This window comes from Dicentrarchus labrax, unplaced genomic scaffold, assembly GCF_905237075.1.
Source record: "Dicentrarchus labrax unplaced genomic scaffold, dlabrax2021, whole genome shotgun sequence".
Classification (NCBI taxonomy): Eukaryota; Metazoa; Chordata; class Actinopteri; family Moronidae; genus Dicentrarchus; species Dicentrarchus labrax.
The window spans coordinates 16,616,055-16,643,947 of record NW_026136718.1 but is presented as its reverse complement, the minus strand read 5'-3'; the positions used below and the strand labels follow the sequence as shown (position 1 = coordinate 16,643,947).

Genomic DNA, 27,893 nt, shown 5'->3' with positions numbered 1-27,893 from the left:
TTTTAACATCTAACCACAGTTCACAGATTATAAACACTGTATTGATTTAAACTACTGATCAGTTTTAGAAGATGAGTGGATGATTTAATTACTGAATAAATGTATATATCTATCAGTAAATCAGTCAGAATAAAGTTTATTGGCCAAATATGGTGACAGTCAAAAGGAATTTAAATATGATTGTCAGAAGTTGTTATTGTGCTAAAAACCAACATTATGGGACAGAAACCAACATACAGATAAACAAGCATTGATACAGTAAATAAATCCAGACAAGTAACAGCAGCACAAACTAACATTTGGTGTCTGACTCTGGTTCCTCAAACCTGCTTCATCTGTTCAGGTTTTTACTATTTTTGTTGTTTTCTGCTCAACAGAGAAACCTGATAACACGACTGTCATCATCATTGCCGCAGTGGTTGTTCTCGCTCTCGCCGTCATTGTTGTGATTGGAGCCGTCATCTATAAAAAGAAAAATGGTGAGAGACCATTTACCATTTACAGAAACAGAAACTGTGTCTATTTTGTCAATATTTTGATTTTAACTTTGAATTGTTGCTTTTATCCAGATTGCAAAAGTGAAACAAATTTAATTCCCAACACAACAAAATCTGTTTCAGCCAACACTGGAAATAATTAACATAAATCATTTTGTCTTTTCTTTCTATTTCAGCCAAACGCCCTCCATCTCGTAAGTACAACTTGTTATTCTCTCTCTGACCTTACATGAATGCTGTAGAATAAAAAAGGGTTTCTGGATTTTCTGTTGAAGAACTTTTCTTTCACTGTTATCTGTTTATAATATATATATATATATATATATATGTGTTGTGTATACGTTAACAGTGTCAGTTCAGAGCAGAATGTGGGCTAACAATGTGTTTCTGACCTTACAGCTATAAGCAACCCTGAGGTCATGGAGGAACTGAACCCAAAAGCCTAAACAACAAAAACACCATCTGAACACAGTAAGTTACATCTTATCAGACATGAACTATTCACACCTGTTGTTAAACAAAGCTACCTTAACTTAAAGTGCAAATAACTTTATTCACTGTAAAACTTCTGTGACACTTTGTAAAGAAAATATTTGATTTTCAGTTTATTTCCACAACAAAGGTGAAACACACAACGGAGTATTAGGGCCAGACTAAAAGAAAAACTTTTTATTTTTTTGGAAATTACGAGATTAAAGTCACAATATTATGAGAATAAAGTCATAATATTACCAGAATAAAGTCATAATAATATTACCAGAATAATGTAATAATAATACAAGAAAAAAAGTCATTTTAATGAGAAAAAAGCTTCAATAGAGTTATCAAGATCAGACTTGAGCAGCTCAACCAAACAGCAGCCTCAGCCTGACTCCAGCAGCCGCTGTTTGTCTCAGTCGTACCGTACAGTCAACAGGTAAACTAACGTATTGATCATTTTGTCGTTAAACAGTTTTGCTGGCTGGGCCAACAGGCTGACAGTTCTCATAATATTACAACTTTATTCTCGATATTACGACTTTATTCTTGTAATTTCCCCCAAAAAGTCTGGCCCTAATACTCCATGGTGAAACATTTATATGAAGTTAAGATTATTAAGAAAAGGTATCAGCTTCCAGAAACCTTTAGATCAGTAGGTCAGATAAAGTGAAATGTTAAAACTCAAATATTAACCTTCAGAAAAACAATGACAAATGTTTATTAAAATTACATTAAATTAAAACAACTGTTCTTCAGAAGCACAGAAGGTAAATACTTGTTTTATTAAATATTAACACTTAATTATGGATATTTAATGTCTGAATGATTCTTTAAATTTGTTGGTTTGTGGAAATGATCTCCGCAAACATTTAGGAAATTATTTTGTTTTCTATTTTATGTAATGTTTTTTTTCTCTTTAGGTTTATGGATTCATTTTGCACTCGAACGAGGAGCGGTCCCTCCACATTCTCCTCCGTAAACTGGGAATTCATTGATAATTCATCCACATACAATAAACTGATCAGGGTTGGAAATCTAGTAGTAGATGCTTATTAATTGGAATACAAAGAACACAAATTTGATAAATTAGTTTACAAACATTTTACATTACAAATATAAACATAAATGGCGACATTAAATTATGAAATGTTGGTCAATCAAATGAGGATCAATCATATTTTGCTCTTAACTGTAAAGAAGTAAAACAAGATATTTAAAAAAAAATGAATGAAAGCATCACAGCACTTTCTATACGTAGATTTGTGTGTTAATCTTAAACAAATCCACCATAGTTATAGTTTAATACTTCTGGTGTTGGGGTTTTCTGGTAAAATCAATATCTGTAATAGAAATGTAAATATACATATACACATACACAAACACACACACACACACACACATCCATGGATTCCCCTGCATATACTCCAAGGATATGGCGATTTGATACCTTAAGATAAGAGAGATTTGTAAACCAGTAGAGAGTTAATATATTAAGAAAATAAATAGTTATTTTATTCTCTGGTTGTATTAGATCACTGGAAGCAAAACTGCAAATCAATCAGCAACATCCAAAATTATGCTTCCTATATTGGACACTCTGTACTGTCTGTAGGTGTTAATGTAAGAATACAATGGTGATAAACTTTCTTCACCTCTCCCACTGTGCACTGGCTGACTCGTCCTCTGTGCTCTCAGCTGGATCAGTGGGACGGTGTGGAGGGTTTTGTTTCAATGGTTTGAATTATCTGGATTTGTAAATAATTCATTGGACACACATTTCCACCTGTTTCCTGCTACATGGTTTAATTTACAGAAACTGTTCAACATCTTGAAATACATGCAAATACTGAATAAACAGTGATAGGTTGTATCAATGTTGCCCATCCCCATACACACACACACACACACACACACACACACACACACACACACACAAACAAACAATATAAGAATCAGGACAGAATTTAGTTTCCAGTTGTGTAAATAGTTTGCTTGTTTATTTCTTTAAAAGTGATCAAATTTAAAAATGTTGTTTTGATTCCAATCAGGCCAAAGTATATAATTTATGTTTTTGAGATTTTTCTGAATTAAACAAGAGTGTGTTATTGTTATTGTTTTTGTTTTCATAATATCTCTGTTTTAATTAGTTTGGAAACTATTATATTTAAATTTTAGCTGAAAGGGTTGTGGGATGTTTTAAGCTTCTCAGCACTGATAGAAATCTTTTTGAAAATACTTGCTAATATTTAGGGACAAGGGACATTTTCTCTCTTAGTTTTCTAGAAAATACTCAAAATTACTTTTTGTGTTGGATTGAGTGGATTAATCTCAGATTAAATTGTTCAACTGTTATGTTCCCTTTGTACTTTTGATTTCAATAAAGTCCTGTCAAGTCCAAGTCCAATAGTGTCTTTTTGTGTTTCTGCATATATTCTTACACATTTGTGACTGTAGCTACAGTTATATGAATATTGCCTGAGTTTTCATGTTTAAAACAGACTAAATGAGCACAGCTCTGTAGATGTTAAACTGGAGAACGTGTAGAACAAAATTCTTTACAGATAGCTCAATGAGGAATTTGGCTTTTCACACGAGAAGAAAATTATAGTGATGACGATTCTGTGTTATGTGTAGGTATTGTTTACTGCTGACTTTAATAAGAAGGGTCTTCAAATGTTTTGTGTATCATAGGAGGCACGTAGGTGTATTAATTAAAGATAAGAAGAAAAAAACGATAAAATGTTTAAAACTTCTGATTCATTTTTGTCTGTTTATGTCTCATTGTGTGTGTGTTATCAGTGTATAGACTTTAAGAGATAGCCACTCAGTTCTTCTCATTGTATGTATCCAGTGTGGTGATTTGGTTTTCCCCTAAAAAAAAACCTGTTGCACTGAAATCTGCCTGACAACTGATGACGTTACGCTGCCAAGATATTCTCCAGTTCTGTGGCTTCTCCAAATCAACTCTATTTTTATATGTATACTGTATGTATGTGTGTAGGATGTACCTACAGTATACAATAAACCAAAGATATACACTCACCTACTGTATATCATATAGTTAATATAGTTGTGACACTTTGTTACTATTTTTAAAGTCATATGGCCCATAATATATATAATGTTCTTTTTAAGGCATAAATTTTACTGCTAGACTTCTGTGACTTTCAAATTTTAACTGAAGCAGGAGAATACAAACAGATCCTCACAGACCTGTAAAAATGATGACTGACCTTTTTTCGTGAAGATCAATACCTCCACGGGCAAAACCTGTGTGACTGAGCTCTGCATGGAAACAGATGACATCACAGCTGTTTTGGTATCACCAACCTGTATTATATAGTAAACCATAGAAACAAAGCCTATTGTTTTAAGTGGTTTGACCAACCTGTTTTTTTAATAAACCATAGAAACAAAGCCTATTTATAAGTGATTTTATATAACACAATATAGATTTACCTTGTGTTGAAAATGTGATGACACAATCATATTGAATCAATACACAGTTGACAGTAAAAAAAGAGACTGGAGACTACAGGGATATTTATAGATTACCCATCATGTCAACATATTTTACTATTTAATTTTCAGTGACATACTAGCTCTGTCATGAATTTTGTGCTTGACACTATATCATAAAGCAACTTAATGTATCTGTTCAGGTTAATCATTACAGGACAAAGCAGTAAGTTGAACGACAGCCTTTATTTAGAGCAGTTTTGATATTATTTTAACAGGATGTGCTGGTTAGCATAAACCATATCAAGAGTATCATCATGTACAGTACCAACAATACATAATATAAAGAACCATAACCAAACAAAGATGTTAACTATTTAATTGACAATTGGATCCGGCAAAGTTTAGGTTCATATGTAAGAAAGAAATGGTTCTACGTAGCATTTAATGATCTGACTCATTGATCTAAAATCAGAAATGGACCACACACTTCCTTACACACTTTCATTTCCAAAATCAGGTGTCAACTATTTCAATATACAATATATATAGATATAAAATACATTGAAACATAAAAAAAACACATAATTTTGGAAAGAAACACATCACTGGACTGTACTCAGAGAGCTGAACTTTATCTGTGTTTGAAAACTCAGAACATTCCCTTCCTGTAGCGGTGGATCAGCTCTGATACGTCTTCCTTACACACCTTTATCCAGCCATCCTCCTGCATGTGGTACACTAAACAAACACACACACACAAAAATATCACATACAGGCCTACACACATATTCCCACAAATCTACACAAAAATAAGATTTCAGTCTGGACCAAAGTGAACCGACCAATCAACAATGCTGCTTGTGATAAAAATAATATCTTTAATAGAGATACAAGATATACTTAAATGTTAAATCAAAAACTAAATTTAAGAGCATTATCAGAGTATACTCACTGTTGACCACTCCTCCAGAATAAGCATCCCTGTGTGTAGCGTGAGCGATGCCCCGACGGCCCAGTTCATACGCCTCCTCTACTGTCATGTCTTCCCGGTAACCGCTGTCCACCACACCGTAGGCGTAACTGTTACCACAGCCGGTGGAGAACATACGGCCAGACAGACGCGTCCCATTATCATCTACATAGTACAGACCTGGGCCCTGGAGAGCACAGAGTCATTATATGGTCTGCAGGACAATTATTATTTTATATACAGGCCCCTGTTTCTGATAAGAGTACTTCCAAATAGTGACAATCATAAAACGAATATAATTTAATGAGCTGCTCCATCAATGATGCCTTCAGTGTTCACGTATATCTTCTAATATTTCAGGATTGTATACCTGACTCACTAAAGAAATTATACTTACATGAATTTGAAGATATAGGCAACTGGTGGCGGCAATCAGTATTATTTATATGTCATATTGATATGTAGCTAATATTTAAATATGTTGTGTTTACAATAAATCCCTCTTTTCCCTAGTTTGACTGTTAACTGGTTTCTGTGTAAATGTTTCCTAAACAGCTTATATTATAATATTATAATACATTAATACATGAGTGTCAATGTTATCTAAGTGGTGTCTATATTTTAATGTTTTTTACAATGATGAAGGCCATGTGAAAAGGAATAAAGTGACTTTGTCATTGAGTGTCATTGATAGTAAATATAATTAATGATAACAAACAAGTATCCATTTTTAAAATAAATTCTTATTATTATCCAAATTAGACCACAACTTTACAATCCTCTACCAGCAAAATTTCTAATTTCTATACCAATAAATTGGGTACAATATGAGGCTCTGTTTCACATGAAGTGATAAAAAAGATTATAAATGCTCCTAACACTGCGGATTGTAAAACTCACACATTCACAACCAAACCCACAGCTTACCTCTTTGTCCCATCCACAGATCATGCTTCCCATAGAGAGGCCCATCCCTCTGTAACCCTGCATCATGTTGGAGAGCAGCTTGGACGCAGCAGCTACAGAGATCCTGTGGTTGTTCCTCAGCCTGTACAGCCTGGATGAAATAATAATAAAAGAAGGTACCAACCAGTTCATAAGCAAATCCATAGACAAATCAATCTGCCATGCATTTAGTCCAGATTGGCCTGAACTTGGTGCTTACCAACACTGAAAAAACTGTTTTACCTGGCAGTATTTTATGTATTTTATGCATGTTTTCATCTAAATGTAAATCTGTTATGTTACTTTGATTTATTGTGTTAATTTCTTGATAAAGAAGCTTTGATAGTTCATATAGTACCTTGTGTAATATACGTGTCCTCACATGACATTCGCATAGGAGGCCCATGTGGGGTTAGGACCTGGAGCCCAGGACTTTCTTACTGTGCACCACTGAACCTCTTTCTGTCAGTCAAATAAAACTAAATCATTGAGCTTTCTCCAGTTTCTTTTGTTGTGATTGATCTGACATTACTCGACTATATATCCAACTCATTAACACAACTGTTACACTAAATCTATAAGGTCATGAAGCTCTAAAACAGGAACCAGATAAAATGTTGAAGCACAGAATACAAACAGCAAGTAATACACCACCAAACCCACCAATACACAGATACATAGAACGTTAAATGACAAAAGGGACTGACTGACAATGGGACCAATATTCAAAACACTGCATGACGGACCTGCACTCTTTGGCCAGGAGTCTCTCCCAGTACTGGCAGTCTGCAGCGCTGCCTGACATGGTGCCCAGTAGGTAGGGGTTGATCTCTATGACCTTGTTGACATCGTTGGATGCTGCAGAGCATTTGGGAAAAGGAGACATTTAGTGACCAAGATTACAGTCTGAAGCATGTCAACACTATGATGAAGCCCACTGTATCAGCACCTTTTTAGTCCATGGTCTCTAAATTCCACATGCTGCTCTTTGAGACCACTGTTCCGAGAATCAATGAGAATTTGATATGATGTACTGTAAGGGACTTTACAGAAGCTAGGCTGTCAGACTATGTGGAATGACGGGCTATGCATTGTATGCTCCACTTTCTGCAAACTTTTCCAGGTCTGGAAGAGAAATAACACATTTTCCATAATTTTCCAGACATGCATATTTACCTAAGTATCGTCCAGCTGAGGCTCTGGAGTCTACGGCCACAATGACTCCATGTCTGAACTTGAAGGCCAGGGTGGTCGTACCATGGTTCAGCTCTATACACACACCTCCGTCATGGTTGCAGGACTTGAGAAACCCTGAAGGCTAAAATGAAATCAAAGAAGGGATCTTAGACGCATAACGTGTAAAAACGCTGTATATGTGTGAGCAACATGAGAGTGGAATATCCATCATAACCTAATATTCTTTGACAACAACTCGTGATAGTTAAGATAAATGCATGATATGATATTTCATAAGAAGCAAACACGCTGAAAACCACAGACGCGTAAAATAACTTGAACCACACCGCGTCTGACGCTTCATGCTTATGGCAGGTTTACCGGATAGGATTCACTATATTTATTTCTTACCAAAACTCAAGATACTCACGTCTACACCCAGAGGAAGAGCAAATTCTTGAATTTTGGTCCCGAAATTGTAGTGGTTGGTTCGGTCAACAAGATGTGTCTGTCCTGCTGGAAGAATCTGCTCCCGGAGTTCAGAATAAGACTTAAAACCACTTACGTCGAAAAGAGCCATCGTGTGTTAAAGTGGATAAACTAATTCTGATTATAGTCTGTAGTTTGGGGTTTTATGTTTTCCAAAACGACGAAGCTGATTGACAAAGCGTCAATGATAATTTCCTTGTTCGTGACAAAGAATTCGAAAGTGAAAGGATTGAGAAACAGTTTTATGTAGTTTGTCGTCTCAAAATAACAATTCAAAATTAGTCAGAAACATAAAACCGGTGCACATTTATACATTTTTGAACAATCATGGCCATTATTTGTAAATTAAATAGTTAATTGATCAAAATAAAATACCTAGGACTAAAAGAAGGTATTGATCTATAATTAAAAGATGGCTCGGAACTACAGAAACCAATAGCAGAGCACTATATGTTTCTCGTCATCAGTCTCTAAGCGGAAAGGCAACACTCAGGTTTGGAGAAGCCAGCTGAGGTGAATCACAGTATTAATACCTGTTTGTATACTAAATAAGTTTAAAAAAAATACACTATCTAATGCAGTTAGGTCAATGTCATGATGTAGTATGACATATAACATTAACATAAGATGCAGCAGCGTTCTTTTTATTGGTCTGTTAATAATAATAATAATAATAATAATAATAATAATAATAAGCACAGTAAAGACAAATAACAAATCATGAAAAGAAATTAGGAAACAGAGATCAAACTGAAATTTATTCAATATTTTTTTATTATCATTGCATATTGTGAATATTGTTCTCATTGTGGCCTACTCTTCTTCACATCACAGTGAAGCACAGCAGCAGAACAGAAACCATGATGACAGTGTTAATAAAATGTCTGAGATGTTTAACAGTGTTATGTAATTAAAGACTGCTAAATGTTTTCGTCTGTGTGTGATTGTGCATCGTGGCTCAGGCTGTATCCATCTGCTGCACGGTCTCCTGTACAACCTCCAGCTTTAAGGGGACTACTTTCTCTGTCAGAACCGCCGTCGTGCCTGGACGATATTTGTATTTCATTTTCCTAGGAGAGAAAAGATAGATAGATAGATAGATAGATAGATAGATAGATAGATAGATAGATAGATAGATAGATAGATAGTTTAATTGAATTAATAATCACAGTGACAACGACAGATTAAAGATATTCACCACTCGCTGAGAAGAAAATCTGATTTGCAAATATGGTTCAACATAAAAACTCAACAAAACTCTCTTCAAATATGTGACCACTGAATCTGTTCTTCTTGAATAAAGTCATACTCATACTGGCCTACCTGTTGTCTTTGTACTCTGACTCCTGGTAGGGTCTGATGTAGTCCACTCCTTCTCTGGTGATGACACAGATATCGATGTTGTTGCCTGAGCCGAGGTCACTCATGATGCCTGCGTGGATGGCGGCACACACCAGCTCCTTCGCCTTCTCCAGCTGACAGAGTTAAGAGAAATCAGGGAAATGATGGAGAGATGAGTCAACATGAAGAAGACAAAGGGCTTCATCAGCTTTAAAATCCCAAATACCTAAACACTCTTTCATTAGGGAAGAAAATTAATGGTTTTAACATTTTCTCAACTGTGCTACAATTGACTTAAAGATACCCAAAAGTAAGTGAAATAATATTGTGATAATGTCTAAATAATCGACTAACAGTCATTGTCACAATATTTAGATGTCCAGGTGACGTACCTCCAGGTCGTGTTTGAACCCGTCCTCTAGAATCCCAAGAGCAGCCAGATCACCAGATCCTGCATGGAGACAAAGTAAAGACAGATTAAACAGATTGGAGAGTGAATAAAATATATAACTGCAGAAAACAAAAATGTTTGACATAATTTATATTAGTATATTATAGCAAATAATTTCATAAGGAGTGTTTGAAAAATGTACTGAGATAACTTTTGTTATGATTTTGTGCTATAAACATAAAAATGAGTTGAACTGAATTGAACAGCACAACTGAACAGCATCACATAAACTCCACCAACAAAGAATCAAAGAAAAGATGTCACAGTAACGGTGCTGCCACTGCTTGTAATAGTCTTATGTCACATACCCATTGAAAGATAAGGCACCTTATTCACGCTCCCATATGGCCCCACTGTGTATAGGTGGTTCCCGGTGCAATCTACTCCTCCCAGTATAAGATTGGCACCAATTTGGCCGTGATACCTGAAGGCCAGAGATTCCAACACACAAGAAGCAGGACGTTTTTTTTTAAGGAACTGTGAGTTAAACTCATTAACACGCCTCTAGATGCAGTACATATGTGTAACACAAACCTGTACAGCATATCCTGTAGTATGTTGACAGCCATGACGACACGAGGGTTCCTCCCGCTGTTCAGAGAGAAGATGGTGAGGTTGGAGGAGAGAAGGTCTGTGGTCTTCTCTGTATCTGCTGCTGTACCTGCTCCACAACAACTATGGAGAGAGAGAGAGAGAGAGAGAGAGAGAGAGAGAGAGAGAGAGAGAGAGAGATTGTGAAAGAAGAGAGAAGGGATTAGAAGAAAAGAAAAAGGGAATTGGGAAGTCAGACAGGAAAAGACCACTATAGGGAATTTTGGAAATCACTCCATTCATGTTTTCAGTGTACCGTGTATGAGACTTACTATATATTGGGAGCAATGTAATGGATCTTTGCACACATCTTGTCGGCCACCACTTCACTGGAAGTAGCTCTTGTGTCTGCGCCCAGCACCACCCCATCCTGCACCAACACAGACACATTGGGACAATAGTAACCAAGTTTATTATGCAAATTATATTTATGTGCCTAGCATACAACAACAGCTCCAAAGCTCCATACAGCTCCATACTACTCCCTTTTCAGTGCCCTGGGGAAAGGCCCTAAAATCTCAGTTGCCTGCCAGCAGTGGATGACTGTGGGTGAACTGGACAGGTCCTATGTGAAAATGTGTGGAACTGCATGAATGAATAAAATATTGTGTTGCTGAGAAATATCAGACACAACTACACCACCAATGTGGAATGGATAAGTATTTCAACTTCCTATAACCATTGAATATTTGCATGTTTTAGCCCATTATCTACAACTGCAGACACATTTACTATTTAACATACAAAAGCATAAGTAATTATATAAATGTCTTTACTCTATGGCTCTCCATAGTAACTTACAGGCAGCCTTTGGTATCAGTATGAACATTAACTGCAGATATTTTAAACTACCTTAACATATCATCATAGTGGACATTCATTGAATCTATGTTACTGTCAAAGTTATGCATTGTGACAATCCCAGTGCGAACAAGGAGTTTATAACACTGTATTTCTTTGTCTCAATACTTGTAAAGTTGGATTTAATATAAAACACTTTCCTTGTTGTGTTCAGTGATGCTCCAGAATATGAGATTTATGAGTTTCCTGCTAAACAGCAACATTTTTTAAAGCCAGTAAATACTAAATGTGTGGGGTTTTGTCACGACTTAATAACATAACTGGAGAGTTGTTTGCAGGTTTGAGAGGCCTTGAATACAGAATCTGTGCTCACAACTACACAACCATAGAGATAACTTTGATGTTTAACAGCATGCTGTTATGTATAAAATACATCTGTTTGAAAAGCAATGCAAAGTCTCCAATTCATAGTTCATGGAAAAAAACACTGTTTAGGTCCATTAATTTTATCAGTGTGAACTGCTTTATACTCGCCTTGAACACCACTCCTGCTATCGTGGTGCCTGTTTTCAGAGGTTTAGGTGTCTGTCCTCCATCAAAAAGACCCTCTAATGCAGCATTCCTAGAGAGATGGATGGAGGAGGGGGTAACATAGGAGCATAAACTGAGGAATATAAATATAATAGTTATAATAACCGTGAACACATCATCACTATTGTTTCATTGATTAAACTGATAAACAAGCAGGAAAAAGTTACTTTCACTTTTGATCCCGGTGAAAGCTCAGTGTAACCGTCAGATTAAATGTATCTACTGTTATTATTGATACAGTCTGCTGCTCACAAGACATAAAAAGAAGCTCATACCTCGCTGCGTTGTCGAAATTAAACCCCGCTGCAGGAGTTTCGAGGACATTTGATAGCGCCATACTGGATGTGACTGCGGCTTCTCTGCGCGTCTCCGTGCGCCTGAGGTCGCTGTTCTGAGCGTCACCTCTCCTTCTTCTCTTTCGATTTTGGAGTGAAAATGGAGAAACACTGCACGAACTCACAAGTCAAAGGAGTCAGCACAGGGGTGAGTAAATCCGGACCGTTTAGGTAGTAACTTTATCTATAAATGCTGTACCAACGCCTATTACGCGTAAAATGATCGATAATCGACTTCGCGGAGGAACAGGTGATGCTATACCTGAATAGTGACTTAACACAAAGAGAAATGTCATCGACTGGATATTCCACGTGTTTTATTATCAGTAACTTGTTCCCATGTTAGCCCTGACTGAGTTTATTTGTCACATTTCTACAAAAAACGTCTGACTACGGTTTCATTTTCAGTTAATATCCCCTTAAAAAAAACCTCCCTCCACAGAACTCTAAATCCCAGAATTCATAGTGTTCAGTCAGCGTAAATGAACATGGAGTAGTATTTATGATACTGTAGACCCCTATGGTATATTTGAGTGTATATTTCTCTTCTGCCATATCCTGGAGGATCTAAACGTATAAACAATCACACTCTCCTCCTCTCTCCTCCCTCAGACCACCATCCTGGCTGCCACTTTTGATGGAGGGGTCGTGATTGGGTCAGACTCCAGGGCTTCCATGGGAGGGTGAGGATGATACACTGAAGTTGCCTTTATTGTTGAACTCCTTTATACAGAAGAGGGACTGCTTGAAAACATCCATGATAACAATCCACACATTTAAGTTGATACACAGAAACAAAACTCTGCACATAAATAATAACAACATTTTATGAAAATTTTAAAACTTCTGCAGTCAAGTTTTTATGTATTTCTCAGCTCAGTGGTGGAATGTGACTGTACTGGATTTAAGTACAAATCTGACGTACTTCATGCTACTTTACAATTCTGCTCCACAATTCAGAGGGAAATGTTTTACTTTTTACTGCAGCTCATTTATTTGCAGCAAGTTACTTAACATATTAAGACTTTACATGCACAACATCTGATGAGCTTATAAAATATAATGCATTGTTATATATTTAACCAAATAAAGCCATTTAAATTAGCTTCAGCTCAACGTTCCAATAGTAAAATGCTTCTTACACATTGATCCAATCCAATAACATATTACTGAGTACTTTTTGCTGATGTTACTTATATATTTTTTACATATGTAACATTTAATACCAGACTAAAACCTGAATCAGAGGGTTGTGTATTATTTTGCTCAATAGTGTATATGTATATTATTGATTTGGAAACGTGTGGGACCTCTTTCCTATATTATGAAGAGCTTATTGGCTTAATGATAACACTTCAACAACGTCTCTTCTCCCTGCTGCAAATGTGTATGTATGTAGTCTATCTGAGAGCTTTGTTCATCCTCTCATTGTGTCTCTCTTCAGAGAATATGTATCATCTAAGACCATCAACAAGGTGATTCAGGTTCATGACCAGATCTTCTGCTGCATGGCTGGCTCCCTCGCAGATGCTCAGGCCGTCACCAAGGCTGCAAAGTTCCACCTGTCCTTCCACAGGTGCCACACACACAAACATATGAATACACTGGCAAATATTACACAACACATCACATTTCAAATTTAAATAATTTTACTAATCCCAAATCTTCAAACTTCCAGACTGGCTTTTATTCCTCAGCGAGGACACAGTCGTACACAGTTGTGTGCATGCAAAAACATGCAAATACCCATATCCTGTATGTGCTCTATCTGTCTCACACACATGCAGTTAACACAACATTGATTCATCACATACACAAAATAATCCAGAGAATCTGAGACCACACATAATAGATTCAAAGTCTATTCTCTTGCCAACAGCACAAACTTTAAAATAGATCTTTCTTGAACTTTCTTGATCCATAGTGTCCAGATGGAGTCTCCTCCTCTAGTGATATCAGCAGCATCGGTGCTGAAAGAACTGTGTTACAAAAACAAAGATGAACTACAGGCCGGCTTCATCACAGCAGGCTGGGACAGGAAGAAAGGGCCACAGGTAGGAAATGGTTGTGAAGGCAGTCAAACATCAGAGAAGCAGTGATGATGATAGTGAGTCCACCTCGTTGCATACAGCTGCGTTACTGATATTCTCCATCCTTCTCCAGGTGTACGTCGTGGCTCTAGGCGGGATGTTAATGAGTCAGCCGGTTACCATCGGTGGCTCAGGCAGCACTTACATCTACGGCTACGTTGACGCCAAATACAAACCCAACATGAGCAGAGACGAATGCCTACAGTTTGCCACTAATGGTATTCTTGTATTATTTTACTTTTGTACCCAAACTTTAATATGTTTGTATTTGTTTTGTCAGGGTTTGAAGATTTTGGGGAGAACTGGGTTTGTATTCCATGAAAATGTATTAATATGAATGAAGGGGTTAACAGAGATAAGGATTTATGTTTGGCAAATCTGTTTATTTATTAAAAATATTAAAGTTTGACATAAAAATCTTAACTGAAGGTTTTCCAGGACTTTCAACAACCTCTCACGGTCTTCAGCAACATATAAAGTTTGCTCAGTTCTCATTGAGTAAACCTAAGTGACACAAGTATGACCTGAAATGAGAGGTTAGATTAATATTAACAAGAAGGAGTTCAGATTAGGTGACGTTTATGTTCTTACATGCTCAATATCTTTGGATCTGCAGTGTTGCATGTACCTCTTTTATAAGACAAAGGCTTCTGTGTGCTATTAAGGAAAAGAGTTAAATGAAAATCATTTTTAAACACAATTAAATTATTGTTGGTGAGTTGGTAGTTGTATGTCATACACTGCATGTCTGTACTTGTTTAACTTGACCTATAATTCTACTGGTTTTTGTCCCTGTCTCTCTCCCTTCCTCCTCTGCCCTCCCTTTGCTTCATCCCTCTGTCTCTCTGCTCACAGCTCTTGCTCTGGCCATGGGCAGAGACAACGTCAGCGGGGGTGTGGCTCACCTGGTGGTGATCACGGAAACGGGGGTGGAGCATGTGGTGGTACCTGGTAACAAGTTGCCCAAGTTCCACGACGAGTGACTCCCTTTGAACTTGATCACACAGACACATGAAAAATGAGTTATTGCCTGGAAACGGTGGAGTTTATGTTGTTATGATAAGATGCAGGCTAGTTTATATAAAATCATTCCACAGTCAAAAACATAATAATGTCCATTATAACAGAAGGTTTCTTTTAGCCTTTTGTGTGTTATGTGTAGCTATTTTATGTGTGAAAATAAAATAAAGATATACATTTCCAAAACCTAATTGTTCTTATTTCTTTATTTGAGTTCATTGCTTCAAAACATATTAAAGGATTTGTGATGTGTTCAGTAATTTACTGTTGTTGCTCTGTATCATTTTAAGGCTTTAAGATTTATAGTGCATATATTGTATGTAGAATATTTGATGATATCCCATCACAAAGTGCAGTAAAAGAGAACTTCACTGAGACTAAATGTGCGTTTGAAATACGTACAAGCTCAGACTGGTTCGCTGCTCACGCAGAGGAGGGACAATTTAACTTTCAATTTCGATTTAATTCAGGAAAACATGGAGTCCGTCTGATGTGTGATTGTTGAATTTGACAAATAAAACGCGCCGAAAACAGTTTTAAGGCTGTAAAGACGGTTTCCAACAACAAGAAAACAATATATAACCGGGTCTGAACGTGTCGGTTTACCTCTGGTGTCACTGATACTTACAGACAGATACGGTCGTTGTTGTCGTTATTACCGGAGTCTCTGCGGCGCGTCAGCATGTTGGAGGAAACAGGGCCAGAGTGGTTGTCTGAGGAGGTGAAAACCGGAGTAAGTATGACATTCTCAATGTTTTTGAGAGACTTGGTGCCTTTTTATGTGCGCAACGCTGAGTACTCTGCGGAATTGCGGGTGCATATAATACATTTTAAATATTTATTACTTTTACTTCTGTTTGTAGACAACCATCATTGCCATTGAGTTTAATGGAGGGGTCGTGCTGGGGTCTGATTCCCGAGTGTCTGCAGGGTAAGTAACAGAGTGTGCATGTATGTAGTCTCCAGTTCTATCTGCATATGTATTAACCGATCAGCCATAACATCATGACAACCTGGGCACCCTGGTGCCTTCGCTCCCCTCTTGCATCAGTGACCCTGTCTCCAGTTCACCACTCTTCCTTCCTTGGACCACCTTTAATAGGTACTGACCACTGCAGACCCGGAGGACCCCACAGGAGCTGCAGTTTTGGAAAGAGTGTCAAAGTTGTTCAAATCCTCACGCTACTTTGAGGGCAAAATGTTCACTTTCTTCCTAATATATCCCACCCACTGATAGGTGCCATGATAATGAGATAATCAGTGTTATTCACTTCACCAGTCGGTGCTCATAATGTTATGGCTGATCAGTGTATCTTTATCTTTATTAGTTTCTCAAGAAAACTCTTCTACCTCTCGATGTTTCCTTACATTAAGTATGTCCTCTTCTCCCTCTATATCAACATCTCCACTGCACAATCACACACACACACTCTCTCTCTTCATCCCTCCATCCAGGGCGTCAGTGGTGAACAGGGTGATGAACAAACTGTCTCCTCTCCATGACAAGATCTACTGTGCACTGTCCGGCTCTGCAGCAGACGCTCAGACCATTGCTGAGATGGTCAACTACCAGCTAGATGTTCACAGGTAAGTACTGTAAAAGTACACCAACAGACCTGTTAATCCTTTATTAAATATCACACAATGGCAAGGTATAGTCAAACTCTTTATTCCAACTACATAAACAGCAGATAAAATTAACAAGGCCATATATTCCTAACAATATATGTTCATACGATTGCTCAGATAATAGTCACTTAAAGGCTGTTTCTAAAATTATACAAGGAATTCTGAATACAATACAGCAAACTGAATTTAAATACTAATTCTGATTGAAATATTTTGACTTTAAGATGTTTAATATTCATTCAGTTTTAGCTACTGGTTTAAAAATATACAAGTATTGTATTGGCCTTCAAAGGTGTTCATGAGTGTAAACCACAATGCACACAGCTTTTGTATTTTTTATGGTGGACTCTGTAAACATACTCTGTATACAGTATGTTTTTATGTGTATTGTTTTTTTTTTTTACTTTAAACCTGGTTGTTAACAATAGGAACATAGACAAGCTAGCAGCTGTTGCATTTTCTTTGCAAGGATTTATCTATATAATGCTAAGGCTTTCCACCAAAACAAAGAATATATAAACAATAATTTATCTTCTTTTGCGTATTCTTATGTTAGCATTGAGATAGGTGAGGACCCTCAGGTTCGCTCAGCTGCCACTCTGGTGAGGAACATCTCGTACAAGTACAAGGAGGAGCTGTCTGCACATCTCATTGTGGCCGGCTGGGACAGAAGAGATAAAGGACAGGTCAGTAAGCACATGTACTGAACCAAGAGAGAACAAAGCTTTAAACAAGAAAGATTACTGGTAAAAATGTATGTTTCTGCAACTTCTGTTAATGTGACTCTGAGGTTGCTCAATAGCTGGATCGGTTGCTAAAGTTGTTGTCTGATTGCTGCTGGATGCTTTAAATAAAAGATCTTATCCAACCAAGACACTTGATGTTGCGACCTGTTTTGTTCCTGTGCCCTTTGACCTCCTCCAGGTGTTTGCGACCCTGAATGGTCTCCTGACAAGACAACCTTTTGCAGTGGGTGGCTCTGGCAGCTCATATGTTTATGGGTTTGTTGATGCCGAGTATCGCAGGGGCATGAGCAAGGAGGAGTGCCAGCAGTTTGTTGTCAACAGTAAGTTTATTTAAAGACAGATTGTTGGATAGTGGAGAGGAAACCAGACACTATCTGCTACTTGTACTTACTACTAAGAAGTGCTATCACTCTATATTTCAAGTTATCAAAAATTTTGTCTTATAAAAACTAAATAATTTAGTTCAATCTCCTCACCAGTCTCCCCATTCTCTCATTGTCTCTCTTGTAGCTCTCTCTTTGGCAATGAACCGTGATGGCTCCAGTGGCGGTGTGGCCTATATTGTCACCATTGATGAGCACAGCACAGAGGAGAAAGTCATTCTAGGGAACAATTTACCTACTTTCTTTGATCAGTGATAAATATATCCCTTTTTTCATCTCCACTCTGCCACAACACTGTTGTGCAGGTTGAAATTAGATATTTGTTTTTCTCACAGTAGCCATCACACACACACACACACACACACACACACTTTTTGGCTCAACTGTCACCAAAGGAAGCTTTTAAAATAATAAATATTGGACAAAAATACTTACTGAACACTTAATAATTATAATAAAAGGACAAATGACTTGCATTGCTCTATTGTTCCCAAAGCTATTTCAAGTGTAATATAAGGTAGCCTTTGTGTTAGTTTAAAATAAAAACTGCTAGCACCTTCACATCATCAGCTGACCAGGTTTGTTTACTTTTATTGATTTATTTTCCAAAGAAAAACTACTGAGAAGTTGTTAATTTCAGTCCCTGCATGTCATTTGAACAAGGTTATTTCACCAGAAGGATAATGATAAACAGTCACTTGCTGAGAGACTCATTATTCGGTCAGTGAGGCTGCCACATGATAAAACTGTCAATTTATGTTTTAATGTTCCTGAGTGGCAGAGAAAATAAACCTGCAGAACCTCTGACATTCCTTTATCCTCTCTATAAAGAGTCCAACAGAAACACTCCCATACTTACTAACATTAGCGGCAGCAGTTGTCTCTGTCAGGTATTCAGTCTGACAAACAAATTACTAAACAGTGAAAGTCAGATTTGTTGCACCACCACAGGATTATGTCACCCTTTTTTTCACTAAGATGCCTGATGGATGGTTGGTCATCTGCCTACATAATTCAGACTGGACATAACAACAAGTATGCTTAAATTAACCTGCATGTTTTATCATAGTGCTGCATACACTCACATGCTGTAATGTAAATGATGTGAAATTCAAATAAAAGCCCCTTGTTGAAAATATATTTTTAAAATGTGTCTTCTTTATAATGAACCATCCCTTTAAGGGCTGTTTTTATGCTCTAAGGGAGAATAATGTCTCAGATACAGATACTGGACGTTATAACTGCAGTTTCCATCCAGATAATGTTTAACAGTGAGGAAGACTGTTTGAACACTCAGTTTAAGAATCCTGCATTGTCCGACTTCAAATTTTAGTTTTGTGCTCTGCAGTGGATTTCAGGGAAACCCCTGGTTGTGCCAGAAAATGAAACTGAAAGTGGATGAGAACTAAAACACTGGTACCGCGGCAGAGCAGGTCATACGAGGACGACTGTCGGAGAAAATGGCAGACAATACAACAATAATCCGCAAAGTCGTTTCTTTGATTTTAGCAGTTTGCGTCGACCTTTCCTTGTTTTACGCATCGGGATGTGTAGTGACTCACAGCGTCTTTGGACATCTTGCGCGTCTCTGGGTTTCTGCGGCTCTCCGGTGTTTAGCACTAACTGCTGTTACTCTGCTCAGTCTTGGAGACTTCAAACCATTGCTGATTCGTTTGATAACGGCCCACAGTCTGCTGCCCGCGGTGTTTGAGACCGGCACCAAAGCGCTCTACCATGAGGAGACCCAGTGTGGCCTATTGGCGGATATTCGCTGCTGGCTGATGTGCACCGGAGCGTCGCTGGCTGCTGCACTGTTTTGGGAAATCACCATACCGGACACCGACGATGCGGCCAACGGTAAAGAGAAGAAGCAGAAAGCCAGAGAGCTGTTTATGAGAGTCCTACACCTGAACAAACCCGACTATCCCTTGATACTTGGAGGTCTTGTGTTCCTATCGCTGGCTGTTATCTGTAAGTACAGAGGATGATGATCATCAGAATCCGAATCACTTTTATTGGTCAGGTATGTGCACACATAAGCATAAAGAAACAGGACCTAAAAACTACTATGTACAGTTATAGATATATAAAGAAACAAAAACAATACAATTTTAAGACAATAGTGCAAAGGATGCTGAAATAAATTACCTGCAGGATTCTTTATGAACATGAGGTAGGTGGACATGACAGTATGTACAGTATACAGCATGCATAGCATGAATGATTGTTTTTATGTTTTAAAAAGAAACAATTCTTTTAACAATGGAAAAATTAATAATAAATAGTTTACAGGTGCAGTAGATGTTAGTCACAGGGTTATGGTACCGGGATTGTTTCTGACACTGTGTGTCTGGAGTTAACTGTTTGTCAGAGATGATGATAATGATGCTAATAATCCAAAATTATGCATTGTCCTACTTCAAATTTTATTTTTGTCCTCTGCAGTCTGGGTTTTAGGGAAACCTCTGGTTGTGCAATGAAACTGTAACAATAATTATTTTAAAGAAGGTGACAGTGAAGGAAATTAAGCAGACAGATGATAATAGAAAATTCTCAACCGGAAAAATATTGTTTCAAACACTTTGTCATGTTTATTTTAATTATTAGCATTATTTGCAAATATTTTATTATGGGAATAGAAACACACTTTGAAGACTGCTCCTGGGATACACTGAATCACATTCATGATGATGATGAGGATGATCTAATGTTTATTTGCCTGGCTAACATAAATTTCTCTGTATGAGTCTGTTTATAGGTACCTGCTGTGTGTGTCTATTCTCAGGTGAGATGTTCATCCCATACTACACTGGGAGAGTCATTGACATCCTTGGCAGTCAATACCAGCCAAATGAATTCATGTCAGCGCTCCTCTTCATGGGCCTGTTCTCTCTGGGAAGGTATGGGAGAGTGTTTTCTCTCAGCATTCGTCCATCAGCATGTTTCTGTGGCTCAAAGGTAGAAATCTCACTGACTTTCTCTTTGTTTTGATTGATTAGCTCTGTGAGTGCAGGTTGCAGAGGGGGTCTCTTACTCTGTGCCATCAGTGCCTACACATGCAGAATAAAAGTCAAGCTGTTTGGGGCTTTGACCAAACAGGAAATTGGATTCTTTGAGACCATAAAGACAGGTATGGCACACAACATTCAGTTATGTTATACTGTATGAATACATTTTAGGGGTGAGAACCAGAGGGGCATAAGTGACATTTGACCAACTTTACAGGAGAGCCCAAACAAAAAAAAATACTACTTTGTCCTGTCTTAGTTTATTAAATTCATTCTATTCATACTTTCAGTGAACTTGTATTTTTTATCTTTTAAGTGCATGTAAGCCCTTTTAGCCCCAAATAGTTCAGGTTTGTTTTGTCTGGATTGGTTTAGAATTCACATAGTACCCTTCTGCCAGTAGAAAAAAGCTAATCAAGAGCTTTCATTTGATATATATGACATATATATATATATATATATATATATATATATATATATTTGCACATGATGGACAAACAAGTCAGGTTAAGACTGGATATAAAATACAGGTTGAGAGGATGTAACAGGACAAGACATACCAGAACAGAACATAACAGGAAAGGACAGAATATAATAACATTTTCTGTGTAGGTGAAATCACATCCAGGTTGTCTAGAGACACCAACTTGATGGGAAGAACAGTGTGTCTGAATGTCAACGTGCTGCTGAGGACATTCATCAAGACACTGGGCATGATCTCCCTGATGATGAATCTTTCATGGAAGCTCACGTTCCTTGTATTGATGGAGACGCCTATCACTGGGCTCATTCAGAACATCTACGACACACACTACCAGGTAAAAGCAGGTTGTGATGAATTAACATTGAGATCCATAGACTATATGGATATGATATCCGTTGCCAAGAAACTTTCTTTAGTAATTTTAACTGATTAAATAATCCTTCATTTAAATTAATTTAACAGATAGGTCCTAAAGACTTTTTAAATACAAAGGGTGCTCAGAAAGAGAAAACACATTTTCTAATAGTTTACCAATAGTTTTTATTACATATCTAGTCCGAGGATAAAATTTCTCTTGTACCGTAAGTTTTTGACAGATTCTTGTGATTTGATTTAAGGCTAATTAAAATACAAAGATTTACAAAACATCTCATTGTGCTTCTTTTTTATTCCTTCCTCAGAGATTGTCCCTGGCAATGCAGGACTCAATGGCTCTGGCAAATGAAGCTGCGAATGAGGCAGTGTCCGGTATTCGTGTGGTTCGGAGCTTTAACACAGAAAAACAGGAGTCCCGTCGCTATGACGACCGCTTGATGGACACACACATTCTCAAGACACGCCGGGACACTGTCAGGGCCGTTTACCTGCTCGGACGGAGGGTGAGAATTTTATCCTTTTTTCAAAACTGTTTTATCACTGCATACCATCTTATTTAACCATATTTGTTCCTATGTGGGGTGTGTGTGTGTGTGTGTGTGTGTCTACAGCTGACAGGGTTGGCCATGCAGGTCTTCATGCTGTACTACGGCAGGCTGTTCATTCGGAGTGGGCAGATGACTACTGGCAACCTGGTTTCCTTCATCCTCTACCAGTCAAACCTTGGACAGAGCATTAGGGTATCACATATTGCTGTGTTGATTATTGTCGGTCAGTGCTGGTGATTGCAAGCACATAAAAATAGTAACTTTTAAGTCAGTTAAAAAACAGTTTAGCATTTAGGCAAGACAAACTGTATTTATATAGCATATTGTGTACAGAAGGGGAGAGGAATCTTTTGGCAGGCAGTAAGAATAACTATATAGAATTAAAGCTGTAAGCAGCGATGAACAGGCCCTCCCACTCCACGCAACTCGGGGTGTGCTGCGGCCGTGTCACGTGCCGTCGTAACACGTGCAGACATAACACGTGCGGACCACAACATGTACATTTCACGCAAATCAGATTAAGCAGCAGTTCTTACTTCCTGTTGCCAGTAGGTGGCACTATCAATATATCTGAATATTATCACATAGATGTGTTCAGGGCGGGACTCTTATCAGACAAGTGAAGTTTGGAGCTGAATGGACTATGTACATTCAAGTTATAACAATTTCGTGTGTTATGGCGGTACATAAAAATTTGATGCCACGTCATGGACACGCCCTTTAACAAAACTCACCACAATCATGAAATATCATCAACAACATGTTTTGCATTTCTTGACTAAATTTCAGCTGGATCTGATCATCCTGCTAGGAGTAGAACATGGAAGTATAAAAAATGACATTTCCTTTCACCACTAGGTGGCGCTCTCACTATTACTGAATATTATCACATAGACGTGTTCAGGGCGGGACTCTTAACATGTGAAGTTTTGTTGAGATCAGATCATGTATGAGAAGTTATGACAAACCCCTCGTTTATGGCGAATCGTTAAAATTCCACGCCACGCCACGGGGACGTTGTTTGACGGAATGTCGTAAATAGCACAACTTTTAATCGTGAATGTCTTTAGATGGCTGTGTACAAATCTGAAGTTGTTCTGATTAATTCCCTAGGAGGAGTTTGTTCAAATACAATGTGTGCAAATCGCCAGAAATGGCTGCTAAATCCAAAATGGACGACTTCCTGTTAGGTTTGGGATATGGCTGTCACTGGATATTTTGTTTGTCTGGATAAGATCTATGTGTGTGCTGATTTTTATGCATATCGGTGAATGGGGCCCCGGATGGTACAGTTTATGGGCCCCTGAGGGGCCATTTTGCCATGCTCATAGTTGACCCCTAGACAATATATGCAGTCGAAGGGGCTAAAAATAATAATAATAGGTAAGAATTCTTGCAAATACAATAGGGACCTCCAGCGGTCACTGCCTCGATCCCTAAATAGCCAATCTACTCACTGTCTTATGTGCTTATGTAGATCACATAGAGGCATCAGTATTAGAGTAGTAGTAGTAGTAAACAGTAGTAGACTGTTTTATGTTACAAACACCTTGTAGTACGTTCAAGGAGAACCATTAACAACTGCTTGGTTTTCACACATATCTATATTTATTATTGAAAAATAATGGGAAAGATATGTTTAAATTTGCTTTTAGAAGTAGAGTATGAGCTTTCATGTCATCGGGAGCCTATTCAGTTGTCTCAAAGCATGTCGAACACAACGTGCCACTCCTATACTATATTAAACTTATAACTGCTTCACCATACTGCAGTTCTGTGAATGAAAACGATCAGTTTTGTGACTGCCATCTTACAGACTCTCACCTACATCTTCGGCGACATGCTGAACTCAGTGGGGGCTGCTGGGAAAGTGTTTGAGTACCTGGACCGAAAACCTAATGTCAGCACAGAGGGAAAACTCCAACCTGATCAGCTGACAGGACACATCAGCTTCCGCCATCTCAACTTTGCCTATCCTGCATGTCCCAACAAAACAGTGCTGCAGGTGAGATCTGAACGGCAAGGAGACAAAGGGGGCCTCTGGGGTCAATTTGGACAGTTAATGAAAAAATAATATTGTAATGAATAGTTGAAAAAACAAGAGAAAGAAACAAGTAGAAAGTTACAATATATATATAGTTAACCACAGATGCATTCAGTATGTATCCGTATTCAGTCCAATAACATTAGGGGTTAGGGGTTTATGTGTGTCAGATAGATAGGTTGAATCTGTTATTACAACCCTTGTGTGTTTCAGGACTTTTCTTTGGAGCTGAAGTCAGGTCAGATGACGGCACTGGTGGGTCCATCAGGAGAAGGAAAAAGTACCTGTGTGAGTCTGCTGCAGCGATTCTATGAGCCGCAGGACGGAGAAATCCTCATGGACAGTGAGCCACTGAAATCCTATGACCACCGTTTCCTTCACAAGAAGGTAATTAATCATTTTCATCCCTCTTTTGAGGGATAATCTGTGAAGAAATGCACTTGTGATACTTAAAGTACAGTTTGTGTGATGGCATGTATAATGATACTGCCGGATAGTGTGCTACTGTTGTAATCTAAAGTATCTAAAAGTTTGTCTAAACTACAACCAGCCTGAGTGATTGTAATTTAAGTTAGAAAATGTACCTTAGTGTACTTTGTCACAATTTAGGCTAATTGTATTTTGAATGCTGTAAAAAAACACTGACAGTATATTTTAAGTAAAACTGTTTAAGAATATATTGGTAATACACTATAAATTCAATGTCAGTAGAAAATCCTTTTTACATTAGCAACATTGTTTTTTAAAGCACATTTTTACACTAGTGTACTATTTTGGTATAGGTGAGAGTTCACAAAAATATGGGTTTAGTGTATTTAAGCGTGCCTTAGATGCAGCTTTCAGTATGTTAAGTACAACTTGTGAATGGAATTCAGGAAAATGGTGGAAAGCACTAAGAAACATCCAATATTATTCACAAATCCTCATATTTCCTTACAACTCTCAGCTGATTGTCAACCAGGAGGACATTTTGAGATTTGGGAGGTGCTATAACTATGTATAACTTATGTATTAACAGATTGCAGTGGTGAACCAGGAGCCTGTGCTCTTCTCTGGCTCCATCAGAGACAACATCGCCTACGGGCTCGCTGACTGCTCATTGGATGAGATCCAGGAAGCAGCACGCAAAGCCAACGCCCATGATTTCATTGAGCAGCTGGAGAAAGGCTACGATACAGGTTAACTCTTTTAACCACCCTTCATGATGCTTTACATAGAAAGCTGCTTTGGACAGCAATGGAGCAAGATTGATAATGGAAAATTTATTTATTTATTTATTTTAAACATTTATGTAGATTAAATTTGTGCATAATGGCCAAATTAAACATTTATTTTGGAGGGTTAGTGCTGACCATACCTTTAGTTTTTGAGTTTTAAAATTCTCATATCTTGGTCAGATCTGTTGTGATTTTATAATGTCCATTTCTCAGAGGTCGGTGAGGGTGGCGGCCAGTTGTCGAAGAGTGAGAGGCAGCGGATCGCCATTGCTCGAGCTCTGGTCAGACAGCCACAGGTCCTCATTCTGGATGAAATAACGAGCTCTTTGGACACTGAGAGTGAAAATAAGGTACACACATGTGCATACCTATATAAATACACATATACCCTATACGTAAGAATAATCCAACTGCTATATACAACAAGTACTGTACTATGTATCGCACAGTTTCAGTAAACTAAAACATAACCATCATCACAGCCCTTCCTCATTCTTTTTATATATATTTTTTTATATATATCTTCTTGAATTGAGAAATATAATAATTTAGCCTGTTTTTGACTTCTTGTTCACTGATCTTGTATGCATGCTCTGGGTGCTTGCTCACTCCAATCATATTCAACCTCAGTAAATCGGCTTGTTAAAGCACAAAGCTGCAGAGGAATAGGAAATTATGTAACATCTTGATTTATTCTTTATTCTTTTATATACCACAGTACAGAGTGATATATCTAAGTGTTTCTTTTTACATCCTTTAGCTCTGCTTAAACCTAAAAACAAAGATATTAAGCTATTAAATATTTCTGTGGTTGACTTTGCACAGGTTCAGCAGGCTCTGGCTAGTTGTCCCAACCAGACCCTGCTGGTGATCGCTCACAGGCTGAAGACGATTGAGAAGGCCGATCAGATCGTTGTGGTTAGTGGCGGCAGAGTTCAAGAGCGAGGCACTCACCAGGAACTGATGGACAGGAAGGGGAGCTACTACAAGCTGAGAGAGAAGCTCTTCACTGAGGGAAACTCACCACAGCGTTAAACTGATGCTGTAGCTCGATGTATTCTGTGAGAGATTGTTCTGTATGTGTCCTGTATGTGTTAGACAGCAGGGCCAACAGCAGCTACCCTGATAAAAAATGTGAGAGAGCAAGCTGGAGTTTATGTATATATTTTTGTATAAATAGTGAAAATCAAACAACATCGACCAGTATGTTATGTAGGTATTTTAAAACGGGGTGTAAAAAGCACCTTCACACCCAAATAATATACATTTGTTCTTATTTATTTTGCAGACTGTTGAAATTACATTGCATATTTTACATTTATCAAATTAAATGTATGATGGATTTTCCCCTCTGTATATATTTTCAATTTCATGTCTTGGTATCTGGTAAAGATGAATAAAAGTTTTATGCAACAGTACACAGTTGACACCATAAACCTTTATTTATGATCAGAGTGGCCAAAGGTTGCTGTATGGGTATGTCCCAAATAAAACATTGATCAACAGCATCAAGCATTTTGGATCATAGTCAGTGACCTCAATTGACTCCTGCCAGAATGTCAGTCAAACCTATTGTCCTATTAATGCAAAGATATTAATAGGACATTCAACATGAAGGATAATATAAAAGAACTACGAAATGAGAGCTCAGCACACGATTTTATGTTCTGTGTTCTGTTTAGCTTTTAGTTTCCTGATTCATACTGTACTGTGGGGTGAAAGGAAGAGAGCCACTTAAAAATAGTAAAATGGGAATATTTAATTTATTACTGAGCAGGGTAACAGCAAATTTGTTATACTGGTTGTTCGGCTGAGGCGTTCACATTTTTCGTTTGTGTCTGTTGTATTTCTGGTTTTAATTCACCTGACTACAGTACGGAGCAGGTTGGGTTTTATTGTTTGAGCTGACCTGGAAAGTCCCTGACTACCAGCATGTTTTTATTTCTGGCAGTGAGGCTTTTTGGAAAGTTGCCTGGTGATATGTGTCATAAACACCAAAGGTACAGTGAAATGATGTGCATCATTATGTCAAAACACCAACCCCCTCTATCGACAAAGATCAGACTCAGCCCAGGCAACAAACAGTATGTCACCATTTTGTCAAGGTATCGGTGCATCCACAAAATGGTGACTGAAGTCACGTGCCTCCGACAAGTTAGGCATGATTTTTAAAACTTTATGTATCCTGAAAATATTTCATGAGGATATTGCACCAATATA

At 37.8% G+C, this 27,893-nt stretch overlaps 6 protein-coding genes across 6 annotated transcripts; 4 read left to right on the top strand and 2 right to left on the bottom strand.

Annotated features, from left to right (window-relative positions):
- Positions 1-377: 377 nt before the first annotated feature.
- On the top strand, positions 378-2,377 carry LOC127350363 (class I histocompatibility antigen, F10 alpha chain; the record flags this gene model as incomplete). The annotated part of the gene is given in 4 exon segments (XM_051376895.1): positions 378-479; positions 674-691; positions 897-968; positions 1,898-2,377. Coding segments are annotated over 3 exon segments (167 nt in total), but the record flags the coding sequence as incomplete, so codon positions are not given.
- A 2,286-nt stretch (positions 2,378-4,663) lies between these two features.
- Positions 4,664-8,374, bottom strand: psmb8a (proteasome 20S subunit beta 8A). The gene is made up of 6 exons (XM_051375985.1): positions 7,961-8,374; positions 7,531-7,672; positions 7,101-7,212; positions 6,337-6,466; positions 5,392-5,596; positions 4,664-5,177 (listed from the first exon to the last, which is right to left on the bottom strand). Exons 1-6 carry the CDS (start codon positions 8,108-8,110, stop codon positions 5,089-5,091), a joined length of 828 nt encoding a protein of 275 aa, XP_051231945.1. The 5' UTR covers positions 8,111-8,374; the 3' UTR covers positions 4,664-5,088.
- Positions 8,375-8,775: 401 nt separating this feature from the next.
- psmb13a (proteasome 20S subunit beta 13a) lies at positions 8,776-12,209 on the bottom strand. Its single transcript, XM_051375986.1, has 8 exons — positions 12,070-12,209; positions 11,738-11,825; positions 10,675-10,772; positions 10,346-10,486; positions 10,120-10,235; positions 9,753-9,811; positions 9,343-9,494; positions 8,776-9,089 (listed from the first exon to the last, which is right to left on the bottom strand). The coding sequence occupies exons 1-8, from the start codon at positions 12,129-12,131 to the stop codon at positions 8,978-8,980; spliced, it is 828 nt and encodes a 275-aa protein (XP_051231946.1). The 5' UTR covers positions 12,132-12,209; the 3' UTR covers positions 8,776-8,977.
- On the top strand, positions 12,130-15,430 carry psmb12 (proteasome 20S subunit beta 12). The gene is made up of 6 exons (XM_051375987.1): positions 12,130-12,277; positions 12,742-12,812; positions 13,574-13,705; positions 14,054-14,183; positions 14,293-14,437; positions 15,075-15,430. The coding sequence occupies exons 1-6, from the start codon at positions 12,230-12,232 to the stop codon at positions 15,200-15,202; spliced, it is 654 nt and encodes a 217-aa protein (XP_051231947.1). The 5' UTR covers positions 12,130-12,229; the 3' UTR covers positions 15,203-15,430.
- Positions 15,431-15,682: 252 nt separating this feature from the next.
- psmb9a (proteasome 20S subunit beta 9a) lies at positions 15,683-19,135 on the top strand. Its single transcript, XM_051375988.1, has 6 exons — positions 15,683-15,972; positions 16,103-16,170; positions 16,695-16,826; positions 17,425-17,554; positions 17,793-17,934; positions 18,125-19,135. The coding sequence occupies exons 1-6, from the start codon at positions 15,922-15,924 to the stop codon at positions 18,250-18,252; spliced, it is 651 nt and encodes a 216-aa protein (XP_051231948.1). The 5' UTR covers positions 15,683-15,921; the 3' UTR covers positions 18,253-19,135.
- A 260-nt stretch (positions 19,136-19,395) lies between these two features.
- Positions 19,396-27,091, top strand: tap2a (transporter associated with antigen processing, subunit type a). Its single transcript, XM_051375984.1, has 11 exons — positions 19,396-19,968; positions 20,783-20,897; positions 20,997-21,127; positions 21,618-21,823; positions 22,170-22,367; positions 22,476-22,604; positions 24,229-24,417; positions 24,670-24,843; positions 25,475-25,634; positions 25,887-26,023; positions 26,499-27,091. The coding sequence occupies exons 1-11, from the start codon at positions 19,458-19,460 to the stop codon at positions 26,706-26,708; spliced, it is 2,160 nt and encodes a 719-aa protein (XP_051231944.1). The 5' UTR covers positions 19,396-19,457; the 3' UTR covers positions 26,709-27,091.
- The last annotated feature ends 802 nt before the right edge of the window (positions 27,092-27,893 follow it).